The 12,926-nt window shown below is 43.6% G+C and overlaps 1 protein-coding gene across 4 annotated transcripts in view; it reads right to left on the reverse strand.

Annotated features, from left to right (window-relative positions):
- Nucleotides 1-12,926, reverse strand: part of CPA6 (carboxypeptidase A6) — a 62,263-nt gene that overhangs the window by 14,814 nt on the left and 34,523 nt on the right. For all 4 annotated transcript variants that reach the window (XM_081204862.1, XM_081204861.1, XM_081204863.1 and 1 more), the window contains 5 exons: nt 9,890-10,004; nt 9,372-9,473; nt 8,533-8,637; nt 3,378-3,488; nt 2,706-2,796 (listed from right to left, as the gene is read on the reverse strand). In XM_081204862.1, coding sequence (XP_081060988.1) covers nt 2,706-2,796; nt 3,378-3,488; nt 8,533-8,637; nt 9,372-9,473; nt 9,890-10,004 — 524 coding nt within the window. The remainder of the gene's footprint in view (nt 1-2,705; nt 2,797-3,377; nt 3,489-8,532; nt 8,638-9,371; nt 9,474-9,889; nt 10,005-12,926) is intronic.

Here is a 12,926-nt window from a genome sequence, read left to right on the forward strand (position 1 = left end):
AGATGGCATTATCTCCTTCTGTCATAAACCCAGAGACTCAGACACAGAGTCTTAGGGCCCAGTAGTGCCAGTGGAAGAGCACCACCACTAAACTATAACCCCAGCTCCCCTAGCCCCAAGATACCAGAAACCCTGGACCCCAAATCTGGATTTGTGCCAGAGAAGAATTTACCAGCTTCTATGTTGTTGTTGTTTTCCATAAAAATAAAAAAAATGTATATTTAAAACCTGGGACCTTTTGCTTTCAAACCATATGATCTACAACTGAGCTTCTCAAAAATAAACAGTCTGGGTGTGCCTATATGTATGTCACTAGTAAAATTAGAGACACAAATGAAACAAATAACTCCATCCCATGTGTACCATAGACTGCAAAGCCAAATCTGGAGATATTCCTACTTGCATTAGAGAAAGGAGTGAGCCACAAGAGGTAGGCGCTGTGTCAAGGTGCTTATGCCAGAAAGGAAGAGAAACAGAGCTGACACAGAAATGTTGCCTTAAAGGAAAAGAAACAGTCTCGCTCATTGAATGCCAAACATGTGCAGAAGAAATGCAAAAACAGGATTCGTGCTCAAAACCTACCTGCCCTCAGGCACCTGTTAAGAATTTCAAGGCCTGGAAACTGGAGATGGAACTAAGACATCTCCATGAGAACACAGAGTGAAGGTTGTTTTTCTGAATAAAAACAGGTCAAGATAATACAAACTATGACTTCCCTGTTCAGTTTTTTTTTTGTCTCTTTGAGAGAGGCAATGTAAGATGACAAATGTTCATGGGATTCGGAGCAAAGGACTTTCAAGCTCTAATTCTGTCATAGTTGTTGGCTTGCATTGTATCCTTGGGCAAATATGCAGCAGTTCCATGTCTCCATTTTACTTCTGAAAAATCACTGACATAAAAAAAGGACTGTTCTAAGAATCAGCTATCTATAGGACGGCACGTTTGGGGGGGGGAAGGATGCACATGGGAGTGCCATCTGAGCAGAGCAAGCACGGACGTGTATATTGATGTGAAAGGTAAAAACTAACTGAAATGAGGGATGAATTCCCGCCTGGGTTGAACACATTTGATGTAATAACAAGCAATATCTAGATAAGAGAGCCAACCAGATGCAAATCTGTTCTTCATGTCTTCAAAAAAAGGGCAACTGAGTTTCAGAATTAAAGAATTTACTCACTTCATTCTCTTCTGTTTTGTTGTGCAACAGGGGATTAAAGGAATGAAGGAGACCAGAGGGACTGGCATAGATTCACTAGGCAACCGTGAGGCAGTCTCTCAGTTTCTTTAGGCTATAATATGAACTAATTAAGTATGAATTAATTAGAATGGGCCTAAGATGTGGAGCTGTGAATCAGGAAGTTCCTGCTTTGAATCTCATCTCTCATTTTGAACACAGTAGGTAGCCATTGGCAATCTACTCTCGCTCTTGGCTTCAGCCTTCCCATCTGCAATATGGAAGGTAATAGCAATAGTGACTTGACTTTACAGGGATGTTGCATGTATTACAGCTAAATAATAAACGTCAACCACTTTGAACACTTGAAAGCGCTATACAAATGGTAAGGTAATAAATTTTATTATAATTTTTATTAATTGCATACATGGGCTGCTGATTAGTCACATACCGTGCTTTTTTCTGGGGGGACGCAGGCGTATGCATACCCCTAAACATTTTGTGAATCTAAGTTTGGCTTCATTGAGGGGCAGTATTTCAATATGAGTAGGAAAATGAGTTTTCCCAGTAGTGATGTATGGAAGTGAGAACTGGACCATAAAGAAGGCTGATTGCCGAAGAATTGATGCTTTTGAATTATGGTGCTGGAGGAGACTCTTAAGAGTCCCATGGACTGCAAGAAGATCAAACCTATCCATTCTGAAGGAAATCAGCCCTGAGTGCTCACTGGAAGGACAGATCCTGAAGCTGAGGCTCCAATACTTTGGCCACCTCATAAGAAGAGAAGACTCCCTGGAAAAGACCCTGATGTTGGGAAAGATGGAGGGCACAAGGAGAAGGGGACGACAGAGGACGAGATGGTTGGATAGTGTTCTTGAAGCTACCAGCATGAGTTTGACTAAACTGCGGGAGGCAGTGGAAGACAGGAGTGCCTGGCGTGCTCTGGTCCATGGGGTCACAGTCAGACACGACTAGATGACTAAACAACAGCAGGAAAATGATAGTACCCCTAAACATTTTTTTAGGAAAATTAGCACTGCTCACATCAATTATTTGAAACCCACAAAACTTTGTAGTTCTCTAGTGGGTTATTATGCCTACATCTAGTTTCATTTTGAGGCCTACAGCGCTAAACTGCAAAGTCCGATGGCATATCCCCCAACATTCCTCAAATAAAAATAGGGACATTCTATCCTGCATCAGTGTCCCTTCCCACACCCGCCACATACGCACACTGCCAGTGGAATACGGGGGGAAAGGGCGGGGCTGACTGAGCTGCCCCAGTGGGACTTGCATTTAAGCATGGATGTAATTCTAGGCCAGGGATTGTTGCTTCTTTCTTTCTGCTTGCACCAGGTGAGGAGTGAAGTGTGACTGATCTCTGTGTTCATAGTAAAACCATTAACCATGGTTTGGTTTGCTTCGCAACCTGGACCATATCCTATAAAAATTTGCAGTGCAATTTAATATCCTAGATAATAAAATGGCTCCATAGCTTGCTAATTCAAATACAGGCTAATTCTAGACTTACCACACCATTTCACCTTCCAGTTACGATTGGCATCTACGCCATGGCAACGGAATCTTGAATTCTTTGATCTTGTTTTTCTCCAAAATCGATCCTATCCATAATTGTTTAGAACATGGAAATACAACATATATATTGGTAAAAAAAGCATCATGTGCATATTAACAAATTCTTGTAAAGATACTTCATGAACTCCCTCCCCAAACACATATTTTGAAACACAGGCGGCTCTCAACTTATGCTGGGGTTAAGTTCCAGGCATAGTCTGTAAAGCCAGAACTGTGTATAGTCAAAACACATTGGGTTCAGCGGTGGGTGAGATTGCCAAAGTCCTTGTTCCTGGATGTCCGCCATCTTCCTTATTTTTTACTTTGGCCAAGTGCATAAAGCTGAATGTGCACAAGTTAAATGCAAGCATGTTGCAAATTACCTGTACTTGACAGCATTCGTAGAATCACAGAATTGTAGAGTTGGAAGGGATCCCTAGGAATCATCTAGTACAACCCCCGGCGATGCAGAAATCTCAACATGCAGCCCCCCCCCATTCAATTTTAAACCATTCCAGATCCTGCAATGTGCTAGTAGTTTTATCACTGCACTACAAGGAGGCTATCAGTAAAAATATATACTGAATTCTAACTCTACTAACACCTTAATGCTGGAAACATGACTTACCTGGGTCCAGCTAAAATGGTATCCATCCACATTAAAAATAGGCATGATGTAGAAATACAGTTGATTTAACATTCTTCTCATGGCTGGGTCACTTTGATAGGTCTGGAGAGCCTATGAATGGGCAAAAGAATAATCAAAGTAATGTTTGTAATTAAAAACCCATAGGAACCATCCTGAACCCTTCTCATATATATATATATATATATATATATATATATATATATATATATATATATATATATATATGCTTTCGTAGATTTTCACGGGTACAGGAATGTAGGTTTTGGTGTCTTCGGGTGTCTTCCCGTGTAAGAGTTGGGGTGTCTAGGCGACGTTTCGACGAGGTCTCACTCGTCATCTTCAGGCTGGTGCTTTCGGCTTCTTGTTACTAGAACAGAGCAGGATCTCAGTGTTTGAGTTCCTATAAATACTGTTGAGGGGGTGTGGTGTATAGCCTCCAACGTTCTGGGCAGATAGGAAGTTCCTAGGTTAATGTGTCTTTTCTTCTTTTGTTCATTAATTACTTGAGGGATATCTTGAGTGATTACTTGAGTGATATTCTGAGTACCACTTAGGAGGGTCATTAGGTGTGGATTAGTTGCTAAAGCTTTCGTGTCTTGACCTCTTGACCTTGTGAAGAGTTTTTCTGAGAAGATGGCTGTACTGCACTTAGTTGTGCTCTGGCTTGGCTTCGTGTATAGGGGCGAGCTGTGGTTTTGTGCCCTGTGCCAGCCAGATCTGTGTAGGGATTGCAGGGGGGTGCAGCATCCGGAGGTGCCACTATGGTTTGGCTACTGGATGGTGTCTGTAATTTATCTGTGGAGAGGGTCTGGGTTTGGGTCTGGTGTGGTTGATTGGAGATGGCGTTCTGTGTGCCTCTGGTTCTGGTGTCGGTTTTGTGGGGAGGGCTAATTTCCAGATGTCTGGCAGGCGGGACGTGTCGTCACGCTTGTTCATGTTGTGAGGGTGTTTCTCTATCTCGATGGCTTCCATGATTATTCTCTTGTGGTGATGTTCCATGTTAAAGAGCAATTTGGAATCTGCAAAATTAATTTCGTGTCCTGTTTCTTTCATGTGTTGGTAAAGAGAGGAAGTTTTTTCTTCTTTTTTGACGGCATTCTTGTGTTCTGCGATACGTGCATTTATTCGTCTGTTTGTTTGTCCAATGTACGTGGCTGGGCAGGCTTCGTGTATAGGGGCGAGCTGTGGTTTTGTGCCCTGTGCCAGCCAGATCTGTGTAGGGATTGCAGGGGGGTGCAGCATCCGGAGGTGCCACTATGGTTTGGCTAAATGCCTTAGTGGTTTTAAATATGTGTGTGTATAATCCAAAAAGCTAATCCAAAAAGAAACACCCCCCAAAAACCAAGACACAGAAGAAAACAATGGCATGGCCCTCCTTCCTTATATCAAGGGCACTACAGATAAAATTAGCAAAATCCTCCATAAACACAATATCAAAACAGCCTTTTGCACCAACCAAAAAAATAGCCAATATCCTCAGAAACCCCAAAGATAAAATCCAGTTAGAAAACCAAGGGGTCTATGAAATACCCTGCAAAGTCTGCCCAGCCACGTACATTGGACAAACAAACAGACGAATAAATGCACGTATCGCAGAACACAAGAATGCCGTCAAAAAAGAAGAAAAAACTTCCTCTCTTTACCAACACATGAAAGAAACAGGACACGAAATTAATTTTGCAGATTCCAAATTGCTCTTTAACATGGAACATCACCACAAGAGAATAATCATGGAAGCCATCGAGATAGAGAAACACCCTCACAACATGAACAAGCGTGACGACACGTCCCGCCTGCCAGACATCTGGAAATTAGCCCTCCCCACAAAAACCGACACCAGAACCAGAGGCACACAGAACGCCATCTCCAATCAACCACACCAGACCCAAACCCAGACCCTCTCCACAGATAAATTACAGACACCATCCAGTAGCCAAACCATAGTGGCACCTCCGGATGCTGCACCCCCCTGCAATCCCTACACAGATCTGGCTGGCACAGGGCACAAAACCACAGCTCGCCCCTATACACGAAGCCAAGCCAGAGCACAACTAAGTGCAGTACAGCCATCTTCTCAGAAAAACTCTTCACAAGCTCAAGAGGTCAAGACACGAAAGCTTTAGCAACTAATCCACACCTAATGACCCTCCTAAGTGGTACTCAGAATATCACTCAAGAAATCACTCAAGATATCCCTCAAGTAATTAATGAACAAAAGAAGAAAAGGCACACTAACCTGGGAACTCCCTCTCTGCCCAGAACGTTGGAGGCTATACACCACACCCCCTCCACAGTATTTATAGGAACTCAAACACTGAGATCCTGCTCTGTTCTAGTAACAAGAAGCCGAAAGCACCAGCCTGAAGATGACGAGTGAGACCTCGTCGAAACGTCGCCTAGACACCCCAACTCTTACACGGGAAGACACCCGAAGACACCAAAACCTACATTCCTGTACCCGTGAAAATCTACGAAAGCAAATATATATATATATATATATATATATATATATATATATATATATATATATAAAAGCTTGGGGGGGGGGACACACGAAGTAATAATCGGAACTGCAGAGCAGGACTAGAAACATAAGGCATGCTAGAGCTCAGATAGACTTTGGTGCTCAAGCAAAGTTCTACTAAGACAGGCATCCCCTCGTACTAGGATAATGCCATTAAAAAGAAACTCTACTTCTTTGTTGCCAAAGTCCACTATTCTGGAATGGCGTAAAAAACCCCATCATTCCAGTGCCATTAACCTAGTTCCTGTCATCAGATATTATTGGGCAACATGGAACCAGATGACCTGGAAGCAGCTCCCACTCCAGCCTGAGTCAGGCCTAGGTCAACAAATAAAATAGTAAGGAGATAGAGATTTAAGAGCACAGCTAACAATCTGCAGATAACTAGGTCTACTACTGCAGTCTACAGGGTCTGAGCACTACTATGATCCATGGATGCTGAACTGATTCATTATGGCATACAGAAGTATATTTGCCTCGCAACAATTCATATTTGCAAGTAAAATACATGGAAGAGCATTAAAACTTAATGGATTCTGGGGTGTCTATGCCCCATTGATTAATAATTTCACAGCAGTCTGGTGATGGTTGTTTGAAAATTCCTTCATGCAGGAGCTTCTACTGTGAAGCCCATCTCCCCCCCCCCGCCCCCCCAAATCAGGTTTATAAAACTTCATTTATGTTCATGAATGTTTTTCATTCAGAATTAAATTCAGTTGCCATGTCCCGTAATGATTGCATGTGAAACTGAAAACAATATATAACTGAATTAAAAAAACACCTGTTTTAATCATAAAAAGCTCATAGCATGACTTGTTACATAAGGGAACTGACTAGGTTCGCACTTTCTGCAGCAAGGTTAGAGATATTGGTATATTTGTGGGACAGTGGTACCTCAGGTTACATATGCTTCAGGTTACAGACTCCGCTAACCCAGAAATAGTGCTTCAGGTTAAGAACTTTGCTTCAGGATGAGAACAGAAATCGTGCTCCGGCGGCGCGGCAGCAGCAGCAGCAGCAGCAGCAGCAGGAGGCCCCGTTAGCTAAAGTGGTGCTTCAGGTTAAGAACAGTTTCAGGTTAAGAACAGACATCCAGAATGAATTAAGTACTTAACCCAAGGTACCACTGTACTGGAAATTATGGAATATTGCACTCTCAGAGAGACACAGCAACTTGGTTCATCCAAAGGAAATGCTGAGGAGTACAATTTTTATAAAATGCAAAATAGCTTTTAGCTGCCAGAAACAGCGTTCAACTGACATCTCCAGCACAATGGTGCAGCTAGGTAACATTAGACCCTAGATTTAGGGCACATTCCCACCATACATATAATGGCAGCACTTTAGTAGTCATGACTTCCCCCAAGAATTCTGGGAGCTGTAGTATGTTAAGGGTGCTGAGAGTTGTTAGGAGACCCCCTATTCCCCTCACAGAACAACAGTTCCCAGAACTCCCTGGGAAGAGAGATCGGCACTTGAACCACTCTGAGAATGTGATGGGTGATGGGAGTTGTAGTCCTATAACAGCCGGAGGGCCAACGGTTAGCCATTCTTGCTGTACACCTTCCAGTTATGCTATATTTAGTCTTCTCTTGTATTCCTTGTATTGTTTTGTAGTAGATAAACACACAATGTCATGGCAAAGAGGAAACTGCCATAGTTATTTGCAAAAGCATGTATGGCATGCCTCACTGTGGCAACAGCAGGTACTGCACCCTATCTTTTAAATGAATGCTTAGCAAGCTAATCATTGCTGAACATATTTCATATTTATTACAGTTTTATCTCCTCCTTTCTCCAAGGAAGTGAGAAGGTGTGCAAGGCTCCCTATCCCAAACCATTTTATCCTGTCAATAACCCTGTGAGATAAGGTTAAGCTGCAAGACAATGTCTGAGCCATGGTCATTTGGTGAGCATTATAGCTGAGTAGAAATTTGAACCATGGTCTTCCTAGCCCTAGCTCAGCTCCCCAACCATCATACATCTCAAAAGGACTGGAAGATTTGCCACATATCAGTGCACAGAGAGCAACATGTAAGAGCTACATTACTGTGTGCAGGGGCGTAGCTAGCTGCTCTGGCACCAGGAGCGGCAGGGGTGGGGCGAGCCACCCACGGGGACACCGCAGCAATCCGCCCAGGGGGGTGACGCAGCGAGCCGCCCACAGAGTCTGCCTGGCGGACGCAAGCCCCATGCTGCTGTTTCGGGCAGCGTAGGACCCCAAGCCACCACTTCACTCCCAGGAGAGACACGTGGATCAAGTGCACTGCAGGCCAGGCCCAGCGGTAAGTGCCAACCCCCGCTGTCCTAAGTCAAGAAATCAGCTAGTCACAATGGCAGTGGAGTTATTCACTGGGATGTACCAGGGCGCTTCATCTTTATCTATGCAGGAAATGGCTGATAGCAGATTAAGCTGCATTATGGCTGCTAGCAATATTGTCAAAGGTTAAGGTTTGAGAGCACCCTAGCCTCGGCTCGCTTCTGACAGATACGGCTACCTTCACCCTAGTTAACCATTACAAATAAGTTCCAGATACAAAGGCAGCAAACTGAATGCGACGGACTTACAATTTCCTAATTCCAAAATACAACAGAGGAATTGATCCTTACTTCTTTCACAAACCACTGGCAAAATGCTGGTCCAATCCATTCTCTTGCATGGATTCCACAGTCTATCCAGACAGCTTTCTTGTAAAGGCGTGATCTTTTGCCGAGCTGCAATAGTAAATGTGCATAAGTGAGGAGAAAACAAAAACAAAAAACACAGGCCAGCGTCCAAACTACTACTTGTGTCAAACCCTTGTGTGGAATTGTTTCCTTTTTTCCTTTTTCTTTAAACGGCTGAGCACCATAAACTGCTTTTGATAGTTCCAAAAGAACTTAACTTTGCAGCGCAGGAGGAAGCAGCAAGAGCAGAAACAAGCTTAAATCTCCTACTGGACTCACGGAAATAGTTTCACAATTCTTTGGCTCCTGGCTCTACTATCTTACAAAATAAAATTTGATGGTATGTTTTCCCCTCCTTCTGAACACTTTCAAAAGAATTACATATCAGGCTTCCTTCCAACTCTATGATTCTATGTTCCTAGAGGTGGAATTTCCTTGGCCATTCATGTTTATTGTTGTGAGTTTAGTGGGTTGGGTAGGCTGTATGCCTGATTCAATAGGCATCTGAGTTCCTGGATTCAACAGGGACTCAATTACACCCGCAATTTTCAATCCTGAACCTCTCAGGAGGAACCCTTTTTGTACTTCGGTTGTATATATGCATGTGTAAATAAACCATATATCATAAAGACACTACAGTCTCCGCCGTCACTCATTCCAAGGAAACCGAACCCCAGGTTAGCACATGAAACCACTGCAATTTTGCACCACTCAAAGATTGGGGTGGCCCTACAGCATTATATGCCAATAACTTCACAAACATTTTATCAATTTTATTTTACCTTTAGCACAAAAAGTGGTCTTCCTTCATATGACTTGCCAACACTGAACATGTGGACAAGATCTGAATGAGTTTTGTTCAGGTGATACATCCAACTCTGAATCTGAAAAAAACAAAAATAAAAAGAGACAAGATGCATCTTTTTAATTTGAATCATTTTTTAATTTGAATCATATATTAATTTGAATCATATATTAAGGTTACCAGACATCCCCATTTCCCGGGGACAGTCCCCGGATTTACAAATCAGCCCCCATACAAAATCCATTGAAATTGAAAAGTGTCCCAGGATTCATTGAAAAAAATATCTGGTAAACTTATCATATATGACAATGAAAAACCAGCACAATATTGCAAAGGCTAGGAATCCCTTAAAGTGTTTTCAATGTGTATTATAGAGTTTCCTAGTTTGCATATTTTTTAAAGGTTATTTAAAAGGTTCTAGAAATAACACAAGTTTGCTAATTCCCCAGGACATGCACTTGCGAATACATGGGATACCATTTTAATGTTACCTACTTCCTCCAGTGAATGATATATTTCATAGCTGTATCCTGGTAATGATCTACGATTCCTGGATGACCCCAAACCACTTTGCTTTTCTACTGCTTTTTGCAGATCAGATATGAGGACGCTGTGTCAAAAGAAAGCAAAATAAATAAATGCAGACCAAGGAATAAAGGGCATAGAAAAATGCAGGAAAATAGCACTGTTACGGTAAGCTGAAGTAACATAGATTGAAACACGTCAAGGAACTATTTGTGTCACTTTCATAAGCCTGCCTAAATTGGTTGTGATAGCATTCTGGTATACTGTAATGTGCTGTCAAACAAGCTAGTTGTTTTGAAATATAACAGTACTTTGGAAAATGCAGAGGTTTTGTGTTTTTTTAAGGGAATGACAGCGCATGATGTAAACTAATTAGCCAGTATTGAAATTTAAATGAAAAACTTAGTATCGTCCACATTTTTGCTAGATTCTGTTTTACTTTCATACTGTTGGGATACTGCCAGGGAGACAAAGTCCATCATGGCCCCACATCGCCTCCGGACGTCCATCGATCTCCCGTAGACACGCAGTATCAGCAATTAGCGACACGAGCTCCAGAAATAGCAGGTTCGGGCCCAGATTCACAGCACTTACAGGAGAGTAAGACTGCGACAGACTGCTGAGAGGTATGTGGGGGAAAAGCGAAAGTGAGGCTTTTTGTTGCCGCAGCAAGAGGCTTTGATGTCCGGCTGGCTTAAATGGCCTGGGAGTCGAGCCAAACAGAGGCTTCGTCATTAATGAGCTGCCGAGATAAGAAGTCTCTGAAGTGCAAAAGACTCACGGCTCAAGTAAAGAGCTGGAATGGAGTTTTTCCAAACTTCTGAAGCTGCTCAGTGCCCAAAGCTAAATGGCCACAATTATGAGACCTGGGCTGTGTGGTGTGAGAGTTTACTACGACAGTTTGGAGTGTGGCATACTGTGTGTGAGGCCCCTCCAGTTCCTCTGACAGATAGATGGAAGGCCCAAGATTTAAAGGCCATAGACGTAATAGTCTTATCCGTCTCTCTGGAGGAAATTAAAACGCTGGCTGGCAATGCTACAGCACGTCAGATGTGGAATGCTTTGAAGGTAGCTCATCTGCCGGTCATCCCAGCCCAGAGTTTGACTGCATCGGAGGTCCTGGCTGTTTCCCAGAATGAGAGTGTATGCAGGGTTGCCGAGGGCACCGGTTGCAAGCTGCAGGGGGAGCTGACTGTGATGTCATCCCAGGCAGCATTCCAGCCTCCAGGGGGAGCCAAGGAGTCGGCAGCTGAGAGCTCTGTTTCTCATGGGAGCCAAGGTCATCCTCACAGATACCGGAAGGCCAGAAGTAAACAGAGACAGATGCCTGCAGATGGCCCGGAGCAGAAGGGGGGTGAAGAGCCCACGCCAGTGGAAAACAAGGCTTTGTTTGCTGGCACAGCTTCACCAAAGGCTAAAGGCAAGTCTGATGGCCAGGAGCAGGGGGGCAAGCAGCAAAAGCCCACGCCGGTGAAAAACAAGGTTTTGCTTGCTGCAAAAGCTGCTCCAAAGGCCAAGGCCAGATTTATTGTGGATTCAGGATACACCCGCCATTTGGCAAAAGATAAGCATCTTTTTATCTCCTTCAAACCTCAAGATGGTGAGATCCACCTGGCTGACGGAAAGACGTTACGAATTGCAGGAGAAGGGACTGTGAAACTGGCAAGTCTGCACACAACCATCAAAGATGTACTTTATGTTCCAGGTGCTGCAGACAATTTGCTCAGTGTCCCACAGCTGATTGGGTGTGGCTTTGAGATTTCCTTCAAGAGGAGCATCTGTGTCATCGGAAAAGGCAAAGAGGACATTTTGCATGCAAAGTTTATGGATGGCTTGTTCTGTTTAACTTATGATGACAAAGGTGATGTTGCTGTGTCTAATGTTGATTCTTGTTGTGTTGCACAAACTAACAAAGTTCTTCATGCAGGATGTATTCATGATGCACACAGAAGGTTTTGTCACATGTCTTGGCAGGCACTGGCCAAGATGCCAGAGTTGGTTGAGGGTTTGAACATCAAACCCTGTAAGTTTCACATGAAATGTGTATCTTGTGCAGAGAACAAGGTGAAGGTTGCTCCGAAAGGCAAGGAGTCTAGCAGGCAGGCTTCCAAACCCTACCAGCTAGTCCACGCAGACCTGGTTGGTCCACTTGCGCCCTCTTTGGGTGGAGCAAGGTACTTCATGGTTCTAATTGATTCTTTTCCCAGGTACATTCATGTGTTTATGCTCGAGCAGAAATCGCAAGCGTTTCCTAGGTTCAAGGCATTCTGTGCTTGGTTGGAGAATGTTCACAGTAAACGTATCGGCTGTCTCTTTACTGATTGGGGCGGGGAGTTCACTTCTCAGCAGTTTGAAGCTTTCCTGACTGAGAAGGGAATCCAGCATGACTTGTCAACGCCTAGATCGTCATGGATGAATGGGCTTGCGGAGCAAGCAAATCAAACGTTGCTGCAAGGACTGAAAACCTTGTTGCATGATGCCAATCTCCCTGATAAGTTTTGGGGGGAGGCTCTGTCGAATTTTGTTTACACTTTTAATCGCAGATTGTCATCACCTATTGGTTGTACTCCCTATGAGAAGATGTTTGGTAAGAAACCTTGCGTCAAGCACATGAGAATCTTTGGTTCTGACATGTGGGTACACACCCCACAAAGCAACAAGCTTGGGAAGCATGGGGCACATGGTTTGTTCATGGGGTACGAAAAAGGTGCATACAGGGTATGGATGACTGACTCTAAGTCCATTAAGTTCACAAAGAGTGTTGAGTACAATCCTAAGTGGGGGGGGGGGAATGTGGGAATTTTCCAGAGTTACCCAGAGGAAGATGAAGGTGATGTGAAAAAAGCAGATGATGCTGAGGAAGCTGAGGATGATGATGATGATCAGAGTTTGGATTCTAGCTCAGTGGGCGGCGCTGCTGCTGATGTCAGCGACAGTGATGACACAGCAGACTACAAGAGCGCAAAGGCCTCAGTCAGACCATCTGATGCATCTGACAATGAACTGG

This window comes from Podarcis bocagei, assembly GCF_964188305.1.
Source record: "Podarcis bocagei genome assembly, chromosome: 8".
Lineage (NCBI taxonomy): Eukaryota > Metazoa > Chordata > Lepidosauria > Squamata > Lacertidae > Podarcis > Podarcis bocagei.